Here is a 26,896-nt window from a genome sequence, read left to right on the forward strand (position 1 = left end):
AATAAATACTGTCATCCTGCCACAGTTTCACATTTTTTGTGAAATCACAAAGCAGCATTACATTACATGTACATTTAATTTAAAGCAACGTACAATGACTGTACTAATAAATAGTTTTTATTGTACTGTAGATATTGTATGGTTTAATAACCCATTATGTTTGTTTTTATTCATTTCATTATAGATCCCACCATTCCTAATGTTCAGGTGACCCGACTGACCCTAATGTGTGACCAGGCCCCTGGACCCATCACAATGGACCTGCAAGGCGAGTCTCACTGCAAACTATTCACCTGCCTTAAGCACACATAATCCAATTTAATTAAAATCTAAGGGGATACAACCATTACTTCTAACATTTTTGTCTAATTAGTATTCATAGTCTAATAATTTTGCGGTTTGAGGTAAGTGGGTTGAATCTTTGGTCTCGATTGTCCAAACAAAGGCTAACGGTCAAGCTGGAAGGGCAATTGCTTAGTTGACACTATTGACAGAGGCTCAGTATCCCTGCACTGCATAGTGATGCTTCACCTCCCCTGCCTTCAGAGAAATGATGTCATACCTTCAGTGGCCAACCAATATCATGCGTGTGGACTGATGATGGATATCTGCAACACAAATCAATCGTACAAGCTGCATGCAATAATATCCCTGCCCTCGATAGACTAAAGGGGGCTGCGGTGTCTTTTGACTGCCAGAGCAGATTTCTGACCTCCCTCTTTTGCTTTCAGCCGAAGTGTTTCTCTCTTTAACAACGGGAATACAGCAAAAAGGTCACCTGGTTGCTAGGCAATAGGATGATTCTGGGCTGTTTAAGTCAGCGCTTTAAATAAGAAGCCCTTTTTCAGCCATAAAATCTGTAGCATGCTTCACAGTGTGAAAAAACTGTGTTAAAAAGACATTGCTATAGCACATTTCCTCTTCTTGAGCAAAACCAGAAGTGAGTCTGAGGTTTTTGTTGGCACAGGAAGGCGTTGCCCTCTTCAGACCGAGCACATTGTTGGGGTTTTCTGTGTGGACTTCCTGTTTAGCACAGCTTATGTTTTTTAAACGAATTCTGGAGTAAAAATAGGAATGAAACTTTCTTTTTTTTTTTTTTTCGTTTCACAACATCCTGGCTGGTCATTTGGGTTTTAAAACCAGCTAATCCCTATAGGGTCTAACCATTTATAAATACAAAGGGGGGAATTCTTTTAGAATAAATCATGCCCGTTGCAGTTTAGCTGTAGATTTGCTTGACGTAATTATGCAAATTAGGTGGGGTCACAAGCATGGCCCTAACATTAACTATAAATGAAATTTACATGTTACAATTTACCATCTCACACGCTGGCTATAAGTGCTAGGTTGTATAAAACACAGTAGACTACAGTAATCTGTCATAGTTTACAGGAACTGTACAGGATCTCCTGATTCAGCTCTTTAAAATGACGAAAGTGTGCTCGACTGCCACTGTATACATACCTGTATATACAGTACAGTAGTGGCCAACAGTGATATCCAATGGGGAAATTATGTACAGCATTTGCTTTAAATCCCACCTTAGGTTAGATTAAACCACCAACAATTAACAGTTCGATACAAAATGGACAAAACACTAATTTTAAAGGTTTTTATTGCACAAAATACGTTGGCATAAAGGCAAGCCACAGTTTATGGAGTCTTAAGTTTTATTCGAATACTCGATACAAAAAATGCACAGAAAGGTGCACTTTAAAAATTCCTTGCTGCACTGACATGGTTAAGTTTAATCATTTACAATTCATTTCAACTTTTAAATAATTTAAGCTAATTTAACTTTATATTTTATCATTTAGCAACTCCTCACGAGTCAAGAAAGTTGAAATTAATTGTAAATTCAAGTTGATTAAACCTAAAAATGTATGGGGCAGTTTCCCAGACAGTAATTACGGTGCATTCACACGGGGTGAAAGCGTTAACGCTTGACGGAAGGCTTGTCTGAAGCGTGGCCAACAACCAATCACAGTGGCCGCAGCACATGCTCCAATCTTTCATAAACGTAATTGGCTGGCTCTGCCTAGGTTATTTGCATAAGGCAATCTGATTGGCTGACGCTCGCGTTGCCGCTTGAAAAGTTGAGAAATGTTCAACTTCTTGCCTCGAGCAACGGCAGTGACGCGGCGCCAACGGATCCACAATTCACTTCGCCAATGCTTGACGTCACCCATTAAAAGTGAATGGGAAGCGTCAACGCTTACGCCCCGTGTGAATGCGCCGTTAGACTAGTCCTAGATTAAAATGAATGTAAAAGCTGTCCAAACTGAAAACAACTTGCACAGACATCTTAAAATACATCAGTGCTCTTTGTTTTGCCTCAAAATGCACACAAGTAATGTTTTTAATAAGGCATGTTTGTTAAAACTACTTATATTTCCTAATTAAACTAAGGCCTAGTCCTGGCCTAAGCCAATCCCTGTCCTTGAAACCACCCCTTTAAAGTGCAACAAGGATTTTTTACAATTTACGATATAGCATACGTTGACTACAATTTTATGTGTTATTATTAATATTTGTTGATCCTCTTTTGAGGTAATATTTTATTGTCAAGGTCCCATAGTCAAGGCTATGTCTTCATAAGCTTTGCACATGTGTTGTGTGTATTTTTTTGCCAAGCATGAAGCATCCTTAAATTTTTTTAAAGCCGAACTTCAGTTTACAAACCAATGCAACATGCATTCACATTTTTGTATGTCAATTGTTCATAGTTGGAAATCACTTTTGGCCACTACCACTACTCTATGCTGTGATGCTGCTTTTGTATATCATTTTTTTAAAATCATTTCTGCCATGATTGCAACAAACTGTGCTTTCTTTTAAACGTGAATAATCTATAATGTAATTCATTTACATTTAGTTATTTAGCAGTCCCTTTGTCCTTACAAATGAAGCAAATAGAGCAACACAAGAACAGCAATACATAAGTGCACTAGAACTAGTCTCATCTACACAGCCAAGGGTTAGTATTTTTTTTAGACAGAGAATGTAAAGATAAGGATAGAAAAAAAGAAGAGATATTAGCAAGTGAGGTGTTGGCGGATGAGATGGGTTTTTAACCGATTCTTAAAGACAGCTACAGATTCAGCAGATCTTGTCGCAACCGGAAGATCATTCCACAGATGAGCAACAAAACCAGTGAAGGTATGCGATAGTGATTTTTTTTCAATTTTTGAGATGTCACCACAAGCCATCGCTCTGTGGCAGAGCGCATGGATCTAGACGGTACATAAGTCTGTATAAGCAGCGAGTGAAGGTAAGGGGGCACTGACCCAGTAGTGGTTTTAAATGCCAGGAGCAGAGCTTTGAATTTCATGCGAGCTGCTATAGGAAGCCATGTGTAACCTGACAAAGAGGGAGGGGTAACGTGTGCCCTCTTTGGTTCATTGAAGACCACTCTTACAGCATGCATTTTGGATCATCTGTAGGGGCTTGGTTGTGGAGGCTGAGAGTCCAGCCAGTAACGCATTGCAATAGTCCAGTTTGGATAGGACAAGAGCCTGGACTAGGACTTGTGTAGCATACTCGGATTGGAAAGGTCTAATTTTCCTAATGTTGTAGAGGATCAATCTACAAAAGCAAGCGGTGCTGGCAACATGCTCTGTGGAACTAAGCTGATCATCAATGACCACTCCAAGTTTTTTGGTTGTCCTGGAAGGCATAATGGTCGAAGAACCTAGTTGAATGGAAAGATTGTAATGAATATGACAAGCAGTTCTGTCTTAGCAAGGTTCAGCTGGAGATTATGATAATCCTTCATCCAGAGTGAGATGTCATCTATAATAAGCCTACATAATGGAGTAGCGCAACTGTTGAATGAATCCCCCCCAAAAATATATGCACCCATATCTATTAGTGGAAAAAGTCCACTGTACAAGAAAGGGTATACAACCCGAATTCAATTTCACCCAAGTGAGCTGCACAGACTGTGTAAACAGAGCAATTTAAGCTGTAAGCAGCAGTGTGTGAGTAATCTGTGATCCAGGAACACAGATGTGGAGGAATCCTGCTGAACATGACAGCTGAAGCTGGCACCTCATGGCGAGACAGCCACTGGGATGGAAAGCACTAACCAGCCCGAGATTTTGATGGGCGCCATTGGGCCGACAGAGGAGGTAAAGACTGTGACAGTCACTGGTGGTTGCAGGTGGGGAACCTGATTGCACCCCAGGCTTGGAATTTACTCACCATGACAACAGAGGTTCTGCTCCACTGACGTTCAGATTAGAGCAGCAGGAACCCAGACCTTATCACTGTGCACTTAATTGAATCCTTGAAGTGAGTCCACATCGAAGCGCATGAATATTTTTGCGGGGTTTGTTGCTTCTTGTCTCAGAGCCTCCAAATAAAGCGCTCTTAACCTGGCTGACATTGGTTGGCTCTTCATCTTGGCTGCTTTTAAATCTTTTGGCCTTATCGTAGGCTGGCCATAAAGCAATTAGTTGTTTGGCAGAGACAGCAATGACAACTCAACTTACCATCAAGATGGGAGGGATGTTAAAGTCATGTGCTACCCTTTGAAAGTCATGGCATTTAAACAGTCTAAATATTGTTCAGACAACTTTAAATAGGTCATGGTTTATCAGAACTTGATTAAGTGTGAAGTATGTCATTTATTATGTGGCAATTCTTGAGAATACACTACCAAATAAAAGTTTAAGGTCACTTAATTTTCGTGATATTAAAAACCTTTTGATCTGAAGGCATGTCTGAATTTTTGAGATTAGTTATGTCGAGAACAACATTATGGTGCCAACATATTAATTTCCTGTATTACAAAACAAATTACCTCAGGGAACTGTTAATAAAATGCCAAGAGCACATTTCTGCAAATTCTTGGCAAAGCGTGGCTATTTTGAAGATCTAATATATATAAAGCCTGGGATACTCTGCACGATTTTTGGCTCTCCCAGACGAAAGATTACCATCGTAAAAAAAACAAACATGGTGATTTCTGTGATCATGGCTCTTCATCTGTCTTCCTATGTCGTACAGTGTGAGAGGTGTAAAGAGGGCCAGTTTCCTGGTTTTGCATCCAAAGATAGCCTACGATCGTTTTCTAATCGTGTCAGAAATTCAGGATGTTTAACACACAGTGTGTTTGCTGCTACGACCTGCGTACCAGTATTTGTTTACCACTAGCGCATGCTGGTGATGTTGCGCTGATACGTGTCGCAGCCATCAAGTTTAAGTTTTTGCTTGTTGTACCCAAGTTTAAATGATCCATGTTGCAAAATGTGATAAGGTAATGATCTTATAGGATGGCAAAAACCGTGCAATGTATCCTGGGCTTAACACCAATTTGATTTATTTTGATATTTCTAGTCACAACATACACTCACCTAAAGGATTATTAGGAACACCTGTTCAATTTCTCATTAATGCAATTATCTAATCAATCAATCACATGGCAGTTGCTTCAATGCATTTAGGGGTGTGGTCCTGGTCAAGACAATCTTCTGAACTCCAAACTGAATGTCAGAATGGGAAAGAAAGGTGATTTAAGCAATTTTGAGCGTGGCATGGTTGTTGGAACAACTACAAATAGGAAAAAGAAGCTACAATTTGCACAAGCTCGCCAAAATTGGACAGTTGAAGACTGGAAAAACATTCAGATTGTAGAGTCAGAATTTGGCGTAAACAGAATGAGAACATGGATCCATCATAACTTGTTACCAGTTTGCAGCCTGGTGGTGGTGGTGTAATGGTGTAGGGAATGTTTTCTTGGCACACTTTAGGCCCCTTAGTGCCATTTGGGCATCGTTTAAATGCTACGGCCTACCTGAGCATTGTTTCTGACCATGTCCATCCCTTTATGACCACCGGGCATTTACCCATCCTCTGATTGCTACTTCCAGCAGGATAATGCCAGTAGTGTATATTTTCCAAAGGGTAGTTCTGTAGTAATTGGAGTACACTGGCATGTAGATGGCATTACAGCACACAAGTATAGCCGCAACAATTTGATTTTGAATTCATGCGGACTTTAAGTACAAGGAAAGCCACTGTGCATGTGACTATTTTAACTACATACAGGTTTTGCAAGGGTTCAGTAAGCAACAGACGTTTCATATCCATTCAAGTCAGATCTTTTAAGAAAATGAGATTCAGTGAGTTATGTTGATGTTGATGGAGGGGGGGGGGTGACCGCGCTGAACTCTGCAGCAGTGGGTGTGAGGGTGTATATGATGCTCTCATTCTCACCTCATACCAGATTGCTGCTCCTCCAGACGGATAACATCTCCACTGGGATCATTCATATTATTCATCTCTATTCATCTCCATCCAATGCTGTCTTGCCGCTGTGTGGGCGTCAAGCATCTAACTACAACTTCAGCAGTAACAACCGTGTTATAAGCAACCACCACCCCTGAAGTCTTTAAGTGAGAGGAGGAGAAATGAAGAAATAAAAGAGAGCAAATGTCTTCCCCATTATTCTCACATTTTCAGTCTTTAACTTAATATAGCTTTACTGCTATTTACTGTAGCATTAGTAAACTGGAATTTGAAAGGCTTCAACTGTGCTTTTAAAAATAAGCGAGCACAGGACAAAAGTTTATTCCTCAGTGCTCCCATTTGTTTAATGTCAGAATCAACCCTGTTTACACCTGGTATTAAGCTGTGTTTTGGACGATATATCACAAGTGGTGACGCTAAGGTTTGAACCATAGACTGTAAAAAAAGATGGACGACGCCCGTTCGCTCTCTTCCATTGGTGAAAAGTGAAGCTGCCAGTGTCCCAATAAGGCGCTGAGATCTTGGGTCTTGAGTAGGGATGCACCGATACCGATACTGGTATGGTACGGCCTCGATACCACATTTTCTATACTACTTGTTAAAAGTCCCCCGATACCTGGAATCGATACCACGGTTTGAGAAATGTCTATGTTTGAGCGGCGTGTAAAGGGTTAATGCCTCTTGTGTTGTCCAAAGAGGCAGAGTTTACAACAAACTGGAAAACTAGTCCTTTGTTTTTTTGTTAAATTATATGACTAAAGCTGTTACCTGTGAATTTAAATCATGTTTTTTTATTAAGTACTCTGTATCGATATCGGCAAGTACTGAAATGCAAGTACTCGTACTCGTATTCCAAAAAAGTGGTATCGGTGCATCCCTAGTCTTGAGTCTGCGCAGTAGCGATTTCAGGACCAGTCCTGAACAGTAGTGAGCAGAAAGTAAAGCCGCAAAATCAAGACCCCACCCTCGCTCTCACAGAATGCCCGTATCACAGCTGTCAATCATGACGTGACACCACCGTTTTTATAGCATTAAATAACTAAAGGGGATCGCACACCGGCCGCGCCGCGTCGCGTCACGCCTAGGACAACTCGGAGGTATTGTAAACCAGAAGTGCACATTAAATAGCGCGAGCTTCGTCAGATTGCGTCTACTTCAAAATGCAAAATATACATTAGCAGCCAATGTTAATCGTTAATGATTTGGGACAAATATGATGTTATTTAATGTTAAACTATGTGAGTGGCGCTGTGTGGCGCGACAGGGATTTGAGCAACTTCCTGAGTCACAGCTGGGCGGCGCGGACAGGCGCCACCTGGCGGCGCCGGTGTGCGTATACTCATAGAAAACAATGTGTTCAGTTGATTTAGAACGGCGCGGCCGGTGTGCGATACCCTTAACTAAAAACACACTTATCAGCGTGTTAAAAACGACAGTAAATGACAGAAACCAGCTTCGGAAAAAAGATAATTGAAGTGTAATTAAATTGTTTAGTTGGTCTCAAATCCCATTGAATAACATGGGGAGGCGGGTTATGACCTATACTAGGACCAGTCAATGGGGCGTGATCAAGACGTTTTGGCTTCACTTTTCAGGGCTTGTGTGGCATGCTTGGTGTAATATAAAACGTTTGAACTTTTGTCTACATTCAGAAGTACATTTGGTAAAATATATGTTTAAAGACTAAAGGCAAAATAATCTTGCCAGCCTGATCTCACGGCAATTCACAGGTATTTTTCGAATTGGCTAATTTGTATGAATTTTTATGATGGAAATGGAACAAAAACCTTAAATTATTTTATAAAATAAAACAATAATGAAGCCCCACTTTTTACCCTAACGACTTAGGGGTGAAAGCAGATCATACAAAAACTGATATACGTGGTCACACAAAATGTATGAATTAGCCGCCTTGTAAAATAAGTACGAATTGCATTGCATTTGCATAAATTTGATAAAATATGTGTGAGTTCATATTGAACTTCAGTGAACCACAGAAACCAGGAACTGGCATCATGTGAATAAACCACAAATCTTAAACAATGCTGTTCATTGTATCAATCTCCTATTTCCCTTTCATGTTTTTTTTAGCATCCATTACAAAGCACTTAGGGCAGATTCAACGGATAAATTGATAATGCAGCAATGGCACACTTACACGGACGCTTTTTGCTTTGAACCCAGTTGAACTACATGCACAAAAATCACGTGACCTGCACCATTAAAGACTGTTAGGATATTGTTTTCCGTTGTTGTTGTTGTTGTTGTTGTTATGAAGAGAGCAAAAAGCCTGTCGATGTCCATCTAACAGATAATAAACTGAACAGACATTTTTTTATTTACACAGGTGACCTCGAAGCTTTGAAGAAAAAGAATTTCACCATGAAAGAGGGAGTGGACTACCGGGTGAAAATCCACTTCAAGGTGAATTAAATCACATTTCAGAACATAAAATTGGACTAAAACAATGTGATGGCAGTTATTCTACTTTATAGTGTGGGTTTGTTTCAAAACCTATATTATTTTGAGATGCTGTCGGTGTGAAAAATGCATTTCCTTATTTTAACAGCACCAATGCCCTTGCATCGCTGTGACTTTTATAAGCGATTGCAGCCTTAAGGCAACTGTAGATGCTATAAGATGTGAAATGTGTGAGTTGAAGTGTTCATTTCCTGTCATGACTAAATGCTCCCAAAGGTCAGCACTAAAAGAGCATGCAGAAATTCGCAAAGACAAACTAAGATTACTTCAGAGTAAAATATAAGCAGAAAGTGGGCTTTTGTGTTTTTAGGCTAGCTTTCTTCTGAAATGCTTTTCACCAACAAATTTAATTTATTTTGCTGTCAATCAAATGTGACCACATCATATTCCTGCAAAGTCATAGGACATAAATCCATCCCATAGTCCACTTGAAAGGGCACATAAGGAAAATAGTTCATGGTAAAATACTTAAATAGACAGGATATTCATTTGACATGGCACAGCCCTATGGGTTTTTCTCACTTAGATGTGAAGTGAATTTTCAAGGATCTAATAGGACCTCTGGTGGTGACTCCTGGTATTCCGGGTTGAATGTCCTGAGAATGTTAATGGGTTGAATGTCCTGAGAATGTAAATGGCATGTTAGATTAATAATATTTATTCAAATTTATCCCATCTGTTCCCATTAGGTCAACAGGGACATCGTGTCTGGACTGAAATATGTGCATCTGACCTACAGAAAAGGAGTGAGAGGTAGAGCATCTGTTGTCATGAATTTAAATGTGGGCGTCAAAGCTTCTCTGGGAGTTTCAGAGTCAAGGGTGTACAGATATCTTTATTCACAGATCTGCTGGTTCTTTATAATAACATTGCGCTAACCTATTTTGAAGTCACATCTGATAAATGTGTATTTTATCTGCTATTCAACAGCAGATAAAATACACATTTATCAGCTATTCATATGTAATGCATTCTGAGATGTGATTTTTATACCAAAATCCCTCCTAAGTTGAGTAATGATAAAGGATAACAGATTTGTGAAAACACATTTTTTTTCGTGATTTCTGTTTTCTCCGTAAAATCATAAACATAAGAAAATATAACCTTGATATCAAGGGAAATCAAACTTTAATGATCCTAATCTTATCATTTTTAATATTATAATACTTACAAGACAGGGTCACAAAAAGTAATGGCTCAACTGGTAATACGTGACGCTAGCAACACTGCGGTCATGCGTTTCATTTCCAGACATCATATGTAAATTGCTTTGGATTACAGCATCCAAATAGATACATGTCAAATATGATAGTAATGTGAGATGTCCTCTTTCCTTTTAGTGGATAAGTCTGTATACATGGTGGGAAGCTATGGTCCGAGAGCTGAGGAGCACGAGTTTATGACCCCAGTGGAGGAGGCTCCAAAGGGCATGATCGTCCGGGGAAGCTACCACATTAAATCCCACTTTACAGATGATGACAAGACAGACCACCTGTCCTGGGAGTGGAACCTGCACATCAAAAAAGATTGGGACGCTGCAGAGTAAAGAGGTCCAGGGTGTCCTACCCCAGACGTATAGCAACATACGGAATTTGTGACAGGTGTTTAAAACATGAGACTTAGGCTAGGCACATGTTTGAATGGAGTTGACTTTGTAAGTGATTGATGAATTAATCAGTCATATACGCATTTAAATATAAAAGATATTCTTACTTATTAGGCATAATAAATGATGAGGACACACAACGACTGGCAGGGTATTTGAGGTGACTTATTACTTATAATGGTTGTGTTTGCAACAGTAAATCTAACAAAAGAAATTCCTCATGCCTGTACTCTCAGGTTAGTGTACACTGTAAATGTAAATATTCGAATGTCTGTATTCTTGCATTGCATCTAAAGTTCTCGACTCGGCCCATGATCAGACCAGTGCATGCTTGAGTGTGAAGCCAATGGCTATATGTCCTGTATTAATAGCCTGCTGTTAAAATTGATAAATACTTGTGTAAGATGTGGTTTGTATTAAGTGTTGCTTGTTCAAAAGGTATTGCTGAGCATTACAACCCTGCTATAAAGACCAGAACGTTATAAATTCCCACGCTGGTTGAGGCTAGTCTACGAAGCATTATGGGGGATACCAACACATCAGCTTCATGTACTGGTGAGCTGATGTGCTGGTCTTTTTAGCAGGGAAACTGTCATCATTGGAGCCCATAGTCAAGCACCCTCTCCTAAAACTGTTAAAGATCTCTGTTCATCTCTGTCCAGGATTCAGTAGCTGTCTTTCATCTATTGTTTTGACATTTTAAGTTTCAAAATAAATACATTTTATCATTTATAGCCTGTGCTTGTGAATACTGTCTGACATGTCTATCACCACATATGTATTGAATCATTATTTTAGTTCTTCTTATATTTTATTTAGAATATAAATTCTATTCAGAAACATTAGAATATTGGATAATTTTACACAATATTGAGAAATATCTATGGAAATGATACAATTTTTTACAGAATGATTGTCCTTAAAGGGATAGTTCACCCAAAAATAAAAATTCTGTCATCATTTACTTACTCTCATATTGTTAAAAAAAATAACTGTCAAAATGTCTTTGTTCTGATGAACACAAAGTAAGACATTTGGAGGAATGTTCGTAACTAAACCAATCAGAAGCACCATTCACTTCCATAGTATTATTTTTTCTACTATGGAAGTCAATGGTGCTTCTGATTGGATTGGTTAAAACATTCCTCATAATATCTTCCCATGTGTTCATCAGAACAAAGACATTTATACAGGTTTATATCAACATGAGAATGAGTAAATTATGACATCATTTTTTGGAGGGGGGCGAGCTATCCCTTTAAAGAAAGTAGAATACAAACACGTCAGGAATTGTGTAACATGCATGTGCATTGGTATGAAATGCCTTCATGAGGCAGACATATGATCTGTCATTGTTAACTGTGAGTTGTTTAGCAATAGAAAGAAGTAAAAGAGCAGACAAAAAGTGGTTAACAGCTTTTTGTGAATTATCATTTTTATAACTGTGTGACTCTGCAGTCAAAATATGAGTATAAGATGTATTTGATCTTATTCAAATGAAATGACAGTAATTTGAACTATTTTTTAAAATTCATATTGTGATTAATAATGTACTTGTCATCATAATTAGATGTCATCATAAATAACAGTAGCGTACTTGTAGTCTGTGTATTGCATGACTGTACATTAAAAACATGTTAAATTAGAGGTTTCATTGGTTTCATTGTAATAGGGGCCTTGAAAGCAGTAATGTTGGAGTATTTCTCTGCTGATTCATTAATTTGCTAACAATTTCATCTTGTATTTTTAATAAAGTTTAACCTGTCATTATTTGTAAATGTTGTTTTAAATGTCTAATGTGAACGTTTAATGTAAATATGCACACATATAAATCGCAAAACACGAACATAATTTAAAGGACGTAAGTTGACAAATCACAATGTCCTACACTACGTTCGCATTTCTGATTGGCTATCTGAGTGATTGACATACTCGCCAGCCATACACGATTTGATTAGCCCGTAAGCTGTGACGTACAGTTAGCTCTTTAGCATTATCGCTGCAGCTGAAGAGATGTCATCTGTGTTAAGGCACTCTACTAAATTCACAACCTGTGGTAGGTGTGTCTTGTTATATTAGAAATGCAACTAGATTCACAATATACTTTGCAACGTGTTTTATTTTGATAGAAGTATATGATATAAATGTACTGAAATAAGAATTAGGGCGAAGGTCAGTACCTTACAAAAAGTGTGAAACTGCCCCGTGATTTGAATGCCATCAGGAGTTGCTATAAAAACTACTGTAAACTATGTCTAGATAGTCAGCTTCCTTCCCTGTTCTTTCGAGTTGAAATGAAGTTTACTACGACTATGTCCTTTAATGAGGCATGGTTTATTTACACAGGAAAAGTGTAACACTGCACTGCAATAAACATATTCTGTCTTGTTTTCCAACACAATTATTCAAACAAGATACATATACTTAAGAATCAAACTGATCTTTTATCGTTTATCAGGTTTTTTCTCACTGCTGTCTGGGAACTGCAGTCATGGAAGGACCATTGCCTTGCCATACTTTGTATCTAAGAACAGATATTCATCATCTTCAAAAATTAAAGTGGATCTAGACAGCACCAATGGTATGAACATATGTGGTATACATTGTGTGTACTGAATGAGTTTACTGCGTTGCAACTATACATTTCTGAAATGTGACAATGCATTTACTGTACCTATTATGCAAATTCCACTTTTACAAGGTGATTGGGTATAAATTTGTGTTGGCAGTGTGTGACAACCACCCTTTAATAAAAAAAAGTCCCCATTAAACCAAAGCAGTCTCATTAGACGAGCTGTTTCGATTTTCTTGTTAATGTGACATCACAATATTAAAGCCCCGTCCACATCCACTGACTGACAGTCCTGTATCACCTCAGCAAGGTACGCTGTCCGCAATATTTCAATAGTGAGGTAGTTGTCTCAGACTGTATTCACAGGAATCAGATCTATTTTAACTGAAAGCGATCACTGTCTTATTTGATAAGTGAGAAATAATAATTTATTTGCATTTAATGGTACAGACATAAAAACAGCGTGTTTTTGCTCCTACCGAAATAGGGGATTTTATAATAGATTTTAGACATAATAGAACAAATAATCTGTAGGTGCCCTTCAAAGGGACACTCCACTTTTTTTGAAAATATGCTCATTATCAGCTCCCATAGAGTTAAACTTTTGATTTTTACCATTTTGGAATCCATTCAGCCGATCTACGCGTCTAGCGATAGCACTTTTAGCAAAGCTTAGCACAATTCATTGAATCTGATTATACCATTAACATTGCGCCTAAAAATAACCACAGAGTTTTAATATTTTTCCTATTTAAAACTTGACTCTTCTGTAGTTACACCCTCTACTAAGACCAACAGAAAAATAATTTGTTTAGCGTGATGCTAATGGTCTAATCAGATTCAATGGATTATGCTAAGCTATGCTAAAAGTGGTACAGCCAGACCCGGAGATCGGCTGAATGGATTCCAAAACTGTAAAAATCAAATGTTTAACTCTAGGGGAGCTGGAAAATTAGCATATTTAAAAAAAAGTGGAGCGTCACTTTAATTTTGCATACATTTTATCAGTACCCTGCGCTCTCCCTGTTGAGCTACAAAGCACGGATATATATATACTAATGGTGTTACATTTTTCTTTAAGGCGTTGCTGTAATGCAGTTTCAGAGCCCTCCGGTCAACAGTCTCAGTCTTGACTTTTTGACTGAATTTGCCATTAATTTAGAAAAGCTCGAGCTGGATAGAAGCTGCAGAGGTGTGATCATAACTTCTGTAAGTAAACAGAAAGATCCCAAGCATGCTGTAAGAAAGAGTATAATTTTGCTTTTTATTGATAGTGTGTTTGTATTGTAGGCCCAGCCAAAGGTTTTCTCTGCTGGGTTAGATATTTTGGAAATGTTTCAAAAGAGCCCTGAACACTGTGCAGAATTCTGGAAAGCAGTACAAGAAATGTGGCTGAAGCTTTATGGATCCAACAAGGTCACCATCGCTGCCATAAATGTGAGTATCACAGCAGACTCATAGTTATTTATTTTTTTACTTTCTGTCAATGAATGATGGTAATTGTTCTGTTTTTAGGGATCCAGTCCTGCAGGTGGCTGCTTAATGGCTATGTGTTGTGACTACAGGATTATGGTTGATAACCCTCGGTATAGCATTGGTCTCAATGAAACAAAGCTTGGGATAGTAGCACCTTTTTGGTATGTATTATGTTTTCCACATCACTCCTGTACTGTACATGGATCTACTATCTGTTTGGATGGTATTGAAATTTTTTATGGGGCAGGTTTAAAGACACCATGGCAAATACAGTGGGCAACAGAGAAACAGAGAAGGGTCTTCAGCTTGGTTTGCTGTACAGTGCACCAGAAGCCCTAAAGGTCGGTCTGGTTGATGAGCTCGTTCCCGAAGACCAAGTTCTCGGCAGAGCCACTGAGACCATGACCAAATGGTTGGCTATCCCAGGTAAATATAACTAATGTACAACGAAGTACAACTTTTTGGATTTACAGTTTGTACATGAGGGACATTTGCTATGTGTATATGTTTTTGTCTGTAGATCATGCTCGCCAGATAAGTAAGTCCATGATGAGAAAGCCCACAATAGACAAACTTCTTGCAAACAAAGAAGCTGACATCAAAAACTTTGTCAGTTTCATCACCAAAGACTCCATCCAGAAATCTATTGGGATGTACTTGGAGATGTTAAAGAGGAGAAAGTAATGAAGGGCTGAACGAGTTACAAGTGTGCCAATTGTTGAAATTGCCTATACTGTATGTATCAGTGTTGCTGTACATCACACACCTTTCTTTTGTTAATAGTGCATATCTGGATGACTTCAATGTTGTTTGCAAATAAAACTTTTTGAATCAGAATGGGATAATATCAGCTTGTGGCCATTTTAGTTTGAATATGAATACAACGTGCAATTTTTTTTTACAATTGTAAGCTTTTATCTAGTGACATTACTAGATATTTTTCATGTTTAAAAAAATAAACAAAATAAATATAAAGATAAATTCATTTATTTATTTAATATATAGTCTTGAAAACTGCATGCATTATATATATTTTTTATACATTAAATATAGCATTGTTATATTTATTTATATTTATATCTTAATTGTTATATTTAATCTTTTATAAAATGGCATACTGCTTGCACTTTCATGTCAACCCAATACATTATGCATTAGCTACATCATGATAGTACAATGTATTGTCAATGCAAGTGATTTGTTTTTATTCATCAAAAGTAGAACAATGTCACACGTCGTTTAACATCAGGTATTAGTCTACTGTTTATTTGCCGCATAAAAACAATCTTGATCTGTTTCACATCAGCTCGACCTCAACTGGGAAGTGATCACTCACTGCAAGGGCCTAAGTAAAGAGTAAGATGATGGTTCAGACAGGTGAACACTTTGCTTTTTTAAAATAAATGTTCCATTGAAGCCAAAACACTTCTTACCCAACTCTGGCTTAATCCTTGAGCTTCCATGAAGTCAAATACCTGCGCAGATCCAGGAGACACGGCACTCATCATGTCAGAGGTGGCCACAATCCTTTAATAAAGAATTAGAAAAATCTATAGATTTTACTCATTCAGTGAAATTGCACAATTTGATTCAAATCCAGTGTTCTCCCTCACCGATCATAAGGGCAGTCTGTGTGTGTGACAGTTGTGTCTATGCTGTCAGAGATGAGCCAGTTGTACATTGGTTCTGTGCGGAGTCGTATTTTTGACCAATCTGCATTCGAAACATATCTACAGCCGGCATTGAAGTCTCCCAAAAGCATGATGTTCTGAAATAAAATTGGAAATGGCACAAATTGGCCCTAAATTATACAGTTTTACGATTGTGTGACAATCTCTGTGGTGTGTAGATTTGTTGTGTACGTTTGTGTTCAAATGTTGTTTGGTTTCAAGGACGACATCATGCAGAGCATCAATTTCCTGTGAAGCGACTTCTGGTGATGTGTGCTGGGGAATGAGGGCGAAATTCTGGACGGCTTTTCAAAAGATGACAATAGATCTGTTAGTTTCATTTTTTTATTTAAAACATTTTGTTGTTTCTGCCAATTACTTTGTACATTAGAAATACTCCTTCACTGTCAGAAAAAAAGGTACAAAGTTGTTCCTTTTTCTGTCACTGGGGTGGTACCCTAGAAGGTACCTTTTTGTACCTTTATGGGTATACAACACATTTAAACGTTGTACCTTATGGGGTACAATATTATACCCGTAGGACCAATTGTGTACCTTAAGGAACAATTTTGTACCAGTTAAATTTTAGGGGTACAAAACAGTTAACTGTACCTTTAAAGGTACAAAATAGATCCTTAAGGGACAGTAATGTACCCCAAAAGGTACAACATTGTATTATGTTTATACCTGTGTCGTTTTGTACCTTTTTTTCTGACAGTGTTGGGATGAAGAGGACAAGCGGCACATATTTATAGCGGTCTAACAGTTTCACTGTAGGTGTGCTATTAATTACATTTAAAAATTATGGTAACAAAAAGTTGTATTTGTTACCATTGTATTAGCTAACAGGAACTAACAATAAGCAGTATGAGTTTTCAGCATATATTAATCTTGGTTAATGTTAGTTAATCTCATTGTGTACACTGCAAAAAGCAGCATTTCTGTCAAATTAAATTATATTTTTATGCTACTTTAACTTAAAAAATAAGGTAAAACAATTTCCAACTTGTTTTTATCAGTTATGTCAACTGTTCACAGGTCATAACTTAAAATAGTATGTAGAATTGACTTGCAAAATCAAGTTGTTTTAACTTTATGCTGCATTTTTTACAGAATGTTAGCTAATGTTAACAGCTACAACTTGCTGGGCTGATTTCAACCTAGTGTTGGGCCAAAAAGGGACAAACCCAACCTGGGATGTGTTTCCCAAAAGCATCATTAGTGAACTATGGTGATACAGTATATATCATTGAACTCTATGACAGATATAGTTGCTCTCAGGAAATCACCCGTTAGGTTGTTTCAACTCAAAATGCTTGATTGTTTTAACCCATTGCCAAGTCAAAAATAATAATTTACTGGGTTAATTTAAAGGGGACATTTTTTCCATTTGTAAGTGCTATAATTGGACTCCCAGTGCATCTATCAATTTAGAAAATGCGAAAAAGATCAACCCAGTAACTTAGTTTTGGTAAACCATTTTCTGCAAGCATGTGAAAAATAGGTCATTGAAATTTGGCCCCTTGTGATGTCAGAGAGGGAATAACACCACCCCTTAATCTGCACTATCCAACCACTGCACTGCCATTTAGCGCAGATATCAACTAATTTGCATTTTAAAGGACACACCCTAAAATGGCACAGTATTGCTCACACCTAAGTGCCAATTTTTACATGCTATAATAAATGATCTATATAGTATTTTGAGCTAGAACTTCACAGACGTACTCTAGGGACAACAAAGATTTATTTGACATCTTAAAAAAGTTTTGCAAAATGTCCCCTTTAACCTAATGGCTGGGTTTGTCACTTTTTGACCAAGTGCTGGGTCGAAAATAACCTAGCATTTTGTAATGTGAATGCTAGAAGTGTTGCTCATTGTTAGTTGTCATTGTCATTTTGTTAGCTAATGGATTAAATAATTTTAACAAATACAAGCTATTGTAAAGTGTTACCAAAATATATAGACATTTCCCATCTCTGGTGTATACAGATTTTTTTTAACCCAAAGGAATCTTTCAATAAATTTAGTATATTGGTAATTGTATGGGATGAAAAGTTTTTGCGGCCTTTTAATGCTTATACATAAACTAGAATGAGGGGAGTCTGGCACCCACCTGTATTAGAGGAGAACATCACAACAAAAGGTTCTCTGTTGAATGTATCAGTTCCACAGGGCTCACATCCGTCATCATATTGGAAACTGTTTGCCACAGACACAACCTTATCCCTTATAAACATTAAAAGTGTAATAATTAGTATTACAATATTTTTATAATGTGTGTACAAATACTGTTATATAATATATAAACTACACGTTACCTGTAAATGAAGAGGTATCTCTCTTTGTAAGTGCTTCTACCCAGGGGCTCACTAACAATGTACTGATATTCAGAGGAACCTCTGATAATAAAAGCATGACATACCAACATTATATTTTTCTTTTTTTTATTTGCACCTCAGTCTTATTTTATTGTTCAACTTACCCATTAACACTTTGCATCAGTTTTTTAGTTGCACTAAGATCAGTGTCCCTCACCTCTTGAATAACTAAAATGTCATATCGATGCACAACCTAACAAACAAATACCTAATGTTTACAGGGAAACTGTGTAAGTATGGTATGAGTAGTAACATATAATTGTTACTCACTTTGGTAATGATATCAAGCAGAGTTGCATTTGATGCTTTTGTGGTTCCAAAGGATTTGATGTTGAACGCTCCAATTAACAAGGAGCTTCCAACATGGACCAAAATCACGATTAGTCCAATAACGGCAATAATCTTCATTCTATATACAAAGAAAGAGAGCATATTGAAATATTGAGTAGTCAACATCAAAAACAGATTTTAAATCAAAATGTATATATACTTGCATATAAAACAAATACATTGTTATTAAATAAGTGTAATTTTTTATGTCTCAAATATAATTATGCATTAGGTGATAAAAATGCATATGCTATTAAAGGGCAGCTCTACCTGCTGTTGAGATCTGTGTCAGCTTGTACCGTGAGAACAGGTATAAAATCTGTTTCCACCACTGGGTAACCTTTATATAATCTTACTTTACAGGGTCTTTTCAGGGCAATAAAGTGGTATCAAAGTCTCTGGAAAGTTTTTAGTTACAAGTACTGTGCAAATACATTGGCCCCTCTCTCTTTTCTTCTCCTTGGGAAATAAGCAGATGACTTTGGGTGATAAGGCAAAGTGTAATGTAACTTTAACCTGGTGTTGGGCAGTTTTGAGTTTAGTTTTGTAGATTGCTGTTGTTGCTCAATATGGAAACAAGTTTTGTTTGCATATGATGTCAAAAGGCTATTTTCTCACAAAAGAAACCCACACCCCACATACTGTCCATACTGCTCAGCAATACAACATCGATGCAACAGGGGGCGCTAAATCCGTATGGTGTACATGGAAAACACATATTTGCTTTTTATCTAAATATAAAAAATACATCTAAATATGAAAAATAAAAATGCATGTGTTATATTAAATACAATTTCATTCAAGTGTTTCATTGTACAATATTTTGCACATACATGTCTTACAAATCTTAAAGCAATTTATATACACTAGTCAACATTTGAAGTGGATCAAAACCTTTCTTAAAAGTTGTCTTAAAACCGATACCCAACACTTGTTCTTGTTTTAGGACAACTTTTTTGATCCACTTCAAATGTTGACTAGTATATTTGCTCGGAGGAACGCCGAAGACACTTCGGCAGCGTTCGGCTAATCCCGGACCATACCGGAAGTGTCTGTTCATAGTTTGTCGAAGTGCTAGCGACTATGCTAATGCATTGCAGATCTCAATTTGAGTGTCTGAGTGAATGTGTCATCTTCATTCTGGACACAGGGTTATACACTATCGCCATGCTACCGCAGCAGTGAGCTTTCTTCACGGCAATACTAAGAAGCGATTGCTTATCTTTCTGCCTATCCAAGCGCCGAATACAAGGCAGGTTAGCCTTTATTTAACCCGTCAGCTAATGTTAGCATGTTAACAAAACAAGGAAAAGGCAGTGACAGTTTTATGTAATTACAAGAATATAGTGTATTTTCAGATAATGCCTTTATGGCTATAGCCTTAGTACTTTGTAAATAATATTTAGCTTCTCTTATAAAGCCAGGAGTGCTAACTAGCTGCTAGCTCTTTTAGGAGTTAACTTAATTAAATGGAATTAATGGTGTTTTCTGTTAAAAAGTGTTTGTTAAACATCACATTGACGTTAGTAAAACCTGGCTTTGTCTATGTCAAGTGTCAACTGAAAGATGTTGGTGCTTTAATTTGCTGGTAAATAATAGAAAATCCTATTTTCCTTGTTTAAAGTAAACGTTTACTTCCTTTATTTCGTTATACAATGGAGTGTTCAGATAAGCATAGCAAAATAAAACCTTGCTGATAGCTGTTTACACGTATTACATTTCTCCCGAGAGATGACACTTCAGTAGTCAAGTGGCCAAATGCTTTTGAGAGAAAGTGATTTGAAATGGTGTTGTTTACGCATAGTGGCCAAAGTAGCGCATACACTATAAGCTTTTAACATAATGGAAATACAGCAGATCAATACTCAAATGTATGCCTGGTAGTTTTCAAACCAACTTGCATAATGTTCTGCTGCTTGTGCAATTTAAATTCTGCTTTATTTTTTAGGTGTGAATGACCGACGTGGTGCCTATCACTGCCCTCAGTGAAATCAAGCTCCGCCTTCTTTGCCAGGATGACATAGAAAGAATAAAAGTGCTCTGTGGAGAGTGGTTCCCCATCGAGTGAGTGAACTCATTTTTTTATTCACCTGTCCCTTTAAGTGGGTCACATGAAGCACACTTGAAAACACTGTTATTGGTTTGTATGCAACATAGGTATCCAGACTCATGGTATCATGACATCACATCAAACAAGAAGTTCTTCTCTCTGGCTGCCACCTGTAGAGGTGGAATTGTGGGGATGATTGTGGCAGAAATAAAAAGTAGAACGAAAGTGCACAAAGAGGTACGTCTTTTGTTTATAACTAAAGGGGCAACTTGTGATCAGTAATGTGCACTGTCTATTTGAGCCTCTTTAAATTGGCTCGAACACCAAAACGGAAAGTTATTGTCTGGATTACACTACTCTCGGGAATCTTGTTTATTTTGATTGTGACATCATGCAGGCAAATATTGTTGCAGCTAGTTTATATGTATCATATTACTCTGGTTCTCACAAAGAAGTCAGCATGTAATGTCCACTGATATATTTATATTGTAAGTTACTGCATATTTAGTGGGTTATTGGATATTCAGCTCAGCTGGTCTTTATTTTCCAGGTTATACAAGATTCTCCACCTTGTATTGAGGTTTTAGAATAGAATAACACTCGTTATATAATTAATTATAAACAGAGTACTTTCTTTGTCTTGCTGCACTAAAAATCTTGAACCAGCCATATGTAGTAGTTTCTTCCTCTGAAACTCTGATGTAAAGGATCATAATTCCGACATTTCTTTTTATAGCCTTTATATCAGAGCCTTTATATATACCTTTATATCTTTTTATCAGAAATACCGATTTGTTGACAAAATCTGTTAAAATAGGACATTTTGACTATTTAAGATATAAAATAAATCTTTGGTGACCCCAAAGTAAATTCTAGCTATGTAGATAATATAGATAATTTATTACAGCATGTTAAAATTGCCACTTTGTAGGTGTGAGCAAAAATTTGCCATTTTGGGTGTGTCCTTTTAAATGCAAATGAGCTGATCTCTGCACTAAATGGCAGTGCCGTGGTTAGATAGTTCACATTAAGGGGCTGTATTATTATAATAAGATCCCCGTCTGACATCACAAGGGGAGCTAAATTTCAATTAATTATTTTTCACATGATTGCAGAGGATGGTTTACCCAAACTAAGTTACTTGGTTGTTCTTTTTCACATTTTCTAGGTTGATTAGAAGCAGTGGGGACTCAATTATAGCACTTAAACATGGAAAAAGTCATATTTTCATGATATGTCCCCTTTAAAGGAACACGCCCAGATTTTGGGAATTTAGCTTATTCACCGTATCCCCCAGAGTTAGATAAGTCCATACATACCTTTCTCATCTCCGTGCGTGCTGTAACTCTGTCTGACGCAGCCCCCGCTAGCTTAGCTTAGCACAAAGACTGGAAGTGAATGGCTTTAGCTAGCATACTGCTCCCAATAAGTGACAAAATAACGTGAACTTTTTCCTATTTATATGTTTTGATTTGTATAGTCACACCGTGTATAAATAACAAGGTGATATGAGACACAGCTATCTTTTAACAGTATACATGCTGGAACTATGTTCTCTGAAGACGAAGCACTGCTACTTGGGCGGAGTGATTTGCACAACTCTCTGCTCCTCACCAGGGGCTTCTCGGGTGCTGTGAGCAAATCACTTTGCCTTCTGGGAATATAGTTCCCAGTATGTATACTGTTGAAAAATAGCTGTGTCTCATATCACCTGATAAAAATGAGAAACATATCAGACGCACTTAGAGGGTTTTGCATCAGAGATCATTAATTTTAACTTTATACATTTTAGCAAATGGCTGCACAAAGAGGGAAAAATGTAAAGGGGTCTGAATACTTTTGTACCCACTGTATGTATATCTAATATATAGTTATACTTTAGTATTCAATGTATATATCGAAAAAATTTTAAATTAATTGAATTTTAATCTGCAATCAACATATGTTGTTCTTAGTATGCTGCATCATGTTAAATTTTGATTATAACGGTTTTGTGTATTGAATGAACCAGGATGGGGACATCTTGGCCTCCAGCTTTCCTGTTGACACTCAAGTTGCGTACATCCTGAGTTTAGGAGTCGTGAAGGAGTTTCGCAAACATGGAATAGGTGAGCAATGAAGCTTGTGTGCTTTACAGGAAACGATTATGACAAAATTCTGCCACAACAGATGTTTCCCTCATAAAACATAAACTCTGTTCAAGCATTTTATGAGGTCGCTTTCTTTTTAGGATCTCTGTTACTGGACAGTTTAAAGGAGCACATCTCCACCACGGCACAGGACCATTGTAAAGCCATCTACCTGCATGTGCTAACCACCAATAACACTGCCATTAACTTCTATGAGAACAGAGACTTTAAACAGCACCACTATTTACCGTATTATTACTCTATACGAGGAGTGCTCAAAGATGGCTTCACTTACGTACTCTACATAAACGGCGGACATCCACCATGGACTATCTTATATCCTTTATCTCGCATATGTGTTTTTTTGTGTGTGCAGTTCTTTGATCTGTCTCACACATCCTGCTTTCATGGCACAGCAGCCACTAACTAACCAGCAGGTGTGGGTAGAGGTTTCACACTAACAGTGTTTCTACTGTGTAGCAGAGCTGTGGGTCTGTGCAGACATATAAAGCAATTTTTGGGCTATGTTGAAAGTTTCCTTTGTAATTCAGTGCTATTAAATAGTTAGCAGGAATGCGGTTTTTGAGAATTATTGCCAACTTGATTGCCATGAAATCTAATTTACAAGATGAGAAGGATGATATTTATATCTACGTTATTTATGCAAAGCCCATATTATTGATATAAACTTCTTGTCAGTTGTCTAATTTCTTTGTACGTGTCATTAGGTGTCTTACATGCAGCCCGTTTTTATTTAATGATATAGTTGAGAAGAACATTTAATTTAAGTCTGCTTTCTAGGTCACACGTGCAGTGGGCATGGTTGTCACCTGTTAACATAGGGGCTGTGTACACCTGGTATTAAGATACATTTTGGTCGATCGAATCACAAATAGACGACGCTAAAGACAGGTGTAAAACGTTTTAAGCTTTTCTACTTTCGGCCACATTCAGAGGTAGCTGAAAACACCTTAGACCGTCCACTTTCCGCCTATTATCTAATTTGATGTACCGAGCACAATGTTTTACATCTTATTTGACTTCTAGTGTGAACACACAGTGAACAGCGCTATTTTTAGGCTTTCATTGATAAAAGAAACTGCTCTCCGTGTCCTTCATAGGTTTCATTTTGCGAGCACGTGAAAGTTGCGCGAGCTTATTTCATCAATTGCTCTAAAATATCAGAGAAAGCTCTTATATGTACAAAACACTGCGTAGCATGTTTCCTTACAACACAAGCAGCAGACTCTGACATAATATTAGTTTGTGTCAATTTAAACCCATCATTTCTCCAACTCGTGTTTCAAATAAAGCAAAGGGACTCACCCACGGTCTCCACAGACCACCCCCTCAAAGTAATCAGGACAAAAGAGACAGATTTAAATACCAGGTGTAATACATGCAGGGTGTGTGAAACACACCTTACACTGAGAACAATTAAGTTATTTTGTCAAGCAGTTTAGTAGGAATGTAACCTTGTTGCTTTTCTCATGGATCTAAACTTTAAACAAACAGTCAAAGAAGAGTTTTCCTTGACTCACTTAGCACTGATTATATTCAGCATATAGGTTCGGCACTGGCCAGTCTCAGCCCATGCTCCATTCCTCAGAGAATCTACCGCCAAGCACAGAATCTCCTTCGCAGCTTTCTGCCGTGGTCAGGCATCTCCTCCAAGAGTGGCATTGAGTACAGCAGAACAATGTGAGCGTCATCAGGCCAAAACAGCCCAGGGTAAACCTAACTTAACCATTAGCTTTTCTTACTGTCCATTATAAACCTTACTGTCTACAAAGATGATCACTTTTAGAGATGCACCATATACATTGTTTCTAACTCAATAGCAAATTATTTAGACCGATATCAGCCAATACTGATAGTTTGCTGGGTGTTATATTAATTGGCATTAACATATTTCGTAGATTAAATTCTCTGAATGTTATTTAAACATAATGACCATCGACCAAGACTGTCAGCTGTTTTTAAACTATTGGCCAATAGCTGATAGTGTGAAAAATGGCCTTTATCGTCCGATAGCGATTATTGGCTGTTTTTAAACTATCAGCTGATAGTGTAAATATTTTTAGACGGCAGATACAGATTATTGGCTGATATATCGGTGCATCTCTACTATACCTAAATATTATGGTGGCTGTAAATTCTGTCCTGTAATTTCTCATTTGTCAGGTGGAAAAGATTTGTTTGTTTGCTTCACACCCGATTCCCGAAGTTACTAAGCAGCTGTGAGGAGACAAACGCTGGATTTATCTGGTTTAGAGCAATGTATCATATTTGTACAATTTATAAATATATATATACACACCCACACACAAACAAACACAAACACACTGACTTTTATTAATATATACATTCATATGTCATTAGTAGATTGCCCTCTTAATATAAACTCTACTTCATGCCTGTAATTTTGCTGCTGTGTAGAAATAAGCTATGGTTTACCCAGATTTTTAATATAAATAGATTTTTTATGTGTTCCTCTACTATTTTAAGGATTATATAGGGTATATGATGGTAAAAGTATCTCCCTCAAGATGCATTCTTTTTATTTTAGTCACTCATGCATGTGTCAAGCTCTAGTGTTTTGTTTGTGCAGCAGTACCTTGACGCAGTAGACATTTCAGCCCGTGTTTTTTTAAGTATGTGGATTGTTTTAATGTTGTTTGCACAGAGGCAATGAATGTAATGTTGCGATGAAGGCAAAAGGGGCTGCAGTCACGGAAAATGCTCAGTTTTACGAAATGTGTATTGTCAATGTCAAACATGTGAACTGTTTTTAAATTCAGAACATCTTAAACTAGCTGGAGCATTTCATCCTGCCATTCCATTGAGTGTACTTTTCTTTTAAAGGTGAAGTAGATGAGCGTATAAGGGGAAAGTGTTTTAATTGAAGGTATGTTACTGTGAATCAGGGAATTACACACAAAATAAAATGATTTGGGAAACAAGCTCCTGCGTTACGTAACTTGCAATATAATATAAAGTAGGCCAGTTTTCGGCAATGTTAAGTCGGATCTGTGGTCCAACCATCAATTTGTGCAGTCTTTGATAAGACAAAGCATGTATGTTTATGTTATGCTAATGATTTCTGTTTAGTATACAAAAATATTGAACACAGACATTTTTGTTTATTACACAGGAACATTGTTTCTTCTACTGTACTGTTGTGCCCCGCACATGTCTTTTTTTCATGAATTGTCATGTTCATTGTGAATTATCAGTAAAAACGTTCAATCAATATGTGCTTAATTGTTTGAATTGTTCATGTAGGTAATAGCACCACTATCATATGTGCAGTTAAGAGTAAGATTGTGTGTAATTTACCACCATTACTTTGCCATCCTTATGTTTTATTTAGTAAATGGTGCACTGTGGCATTTTATTGTGTTAAGTTTTAATTGTGTTGATAATAAACCTTGAAATAGCAGTCTAGCTTTTTTTCGTGTAACCCAGATAACTAAACTTTCTTACTTTAACCTTAAATGTGGTTAAATATGTGGACTTGAGATACTAAAAGGAACTACTTTAGTTCCATATTGTCAAATTGTCACCAGTGGCCGGTTGCATAAACATAGTTGTGACATTAAGACTGTGTCTTAAGAATGATTCTGACTAACTAGCAGTTGGTTAGGGCTAATCACTCTTATTATTTGGATTAAAGTTAGACTGATCTACCTTTATATGTAACACACTTAAAACAGTAATGATCAGTCTTGAAGAAAACAATTCATGACTAACTTTTAAGACTAGTCTTAAAGTTTTATGCAACTGGCCCCTGGATCTGTCTTCAAACTGTGTAACACCCTCTAGTGTTCATTTGGAAATTCACGACTACGAAAGATATTTTATTGTAACTTAATTTACTGTGATGCTATTAATCTGTTGTCTTGTTTATGAATTACTCATTCATCCATTTAAAGCATTTTGAGATGA

General features: G+C 37.3%; 4 protein-coding genes across 6 annotated transcripts in view; 3 read left to right on the forward strand and 1 right to left on the reverse strand.

The window, feature by feature from the left end:
- The window catches only part of arhgdig (Rho GDP dissociation inhibitor (GDI) gamma), a 30,871-nt gene extending 19,800 nt beyond the window's left edge, over positions 1-11,071 (forward strand). For both annotated transcript variants that reach the window (XM_065279077.1, XM_065279068.2), the window contains exons 3-6: positions 185-268; positions 8,600-8,676; positions 9,423-9,486; positions 10,074-11,071. In XM_065279077.1, the coding sequence (XP_065135149.1) occupies positions 185-268; positions 8,600-8,676; positions 9,423-9,486; positions 10,074-10,279 (431 nt within the window). In that variant the 3' untranslated portion in view covers positions 10,280-11,071. The remainder of the gene's footprint in view (positions 1-184; positions 269-8,599; positions 8,677-9,422; positions 9,487-10,073) is intronic.
- Positions 11,072-12,287: 1,216 nt separating this feature from the next.
- eci1 (enoyl-CoA delta isomerase 1) lies at positions 12,288-15,234 on the forward strand. The gene is made up of 7 exons (XM_065279043.1): positions 12,288-12,395; positions 12,798-12,920; positions 13,993-14,120; positions 14,202-14,348; positions 14,427-14,548; positions 14,635-14,813; positions 14,908-15,234. The coding sequence occupies exons 1-7, from the start codon at positions 12,353-12,355 to the stop codon at positions 15,069-15,071; spliced, it is 906 nt and encodes a 301-aa protein (XP_065135115.1). The 5' UTR covers positions 12,288-12,352; the 3' UTR covers positions 15,072-15,234.
- A 334-nt stretch (positions 15,235-15,568) lies between these two features.
- Positions 15,569-19,198, reverse strand: dnase1 (deoxyribonuclease I). The gene is made up of 9 exons (XM_065273877.2): positions 19,040-19,198; positions 18,710-18,848; positions 18,544-18,632; positions 18,380-18,460; positions 18,175-18,287; positions 16,250-16,362; positions 16,001-16,155; positions 15,821-15,914; positions 15,569-15,732 (listed from the first exon to the last, which is right to left on the reverse strand). The coding sequence occupies exons 2-9, from the start codon at positions 18,845-18,847 to the stop codon at positions 15,685-15,687; spliced, it is 831 nt and encodes a 276-aa protein (XP_065129949.2). The 5' UTR covers position 18,848; positions 19,040-19,198; the 3' UTR covers positions 15,569-15,684.
- A 610-nt stretch (positions 19,199-19,808) lies between these two features.
- naa60 (N-alpha-acetyltransferase 60, NatF catalytic subunit) lies at positions 19,809-25,293 on the forward strand. 2 transcript variants are annotated; one of them, XM_073813922.1, is made up of 7 exons: positions 19,809-20,025; positions 20,718-20,833; positions 20,927-21,056; positions 22,831-22,927; positions 23,050-23,284; positions 24,497-24,679; positions 25,133-25,293. In XM_073813922.1, exons 2-6 carry the CDS (start codon positions 20,724-20,726, stop codon positions 24,651-24,653), a joined length of 729 nt encoding a protein of 242 aa, XP_073670023.1. In that variant the 5' UTR covers positions 19,809-20,025; positions 20,718-20,723; the 3' UTR covers positions 24,654-24,679; positions 25,133-25,293. The 2 variants fall into 2 exon arrangements, with proteins under 2 accessions (XP_073670023.1, XP_065135103.1); XM_065279031.2 differs by having other exon boundaries at positions 19,809-20,021.
- Positions 25,294-26,896: the final 1,603 nt, after the last annotated feature.

The sequence above is a fragment of the Paramisgurnus dabryanus genome, chromosome 3 (genome assembly GCF_030506205.2).
Source record: "Paramisgurnus dabryanus chromosome 3, PD_genome_1.1, whole genome shotgun sequence".
NCBI lineage: Eukaryota > Metazoa > Chordata > Actinopteri > Cypriniformes > Cobitidae > Paramisgurnus > Paramisgurnus dabryanus.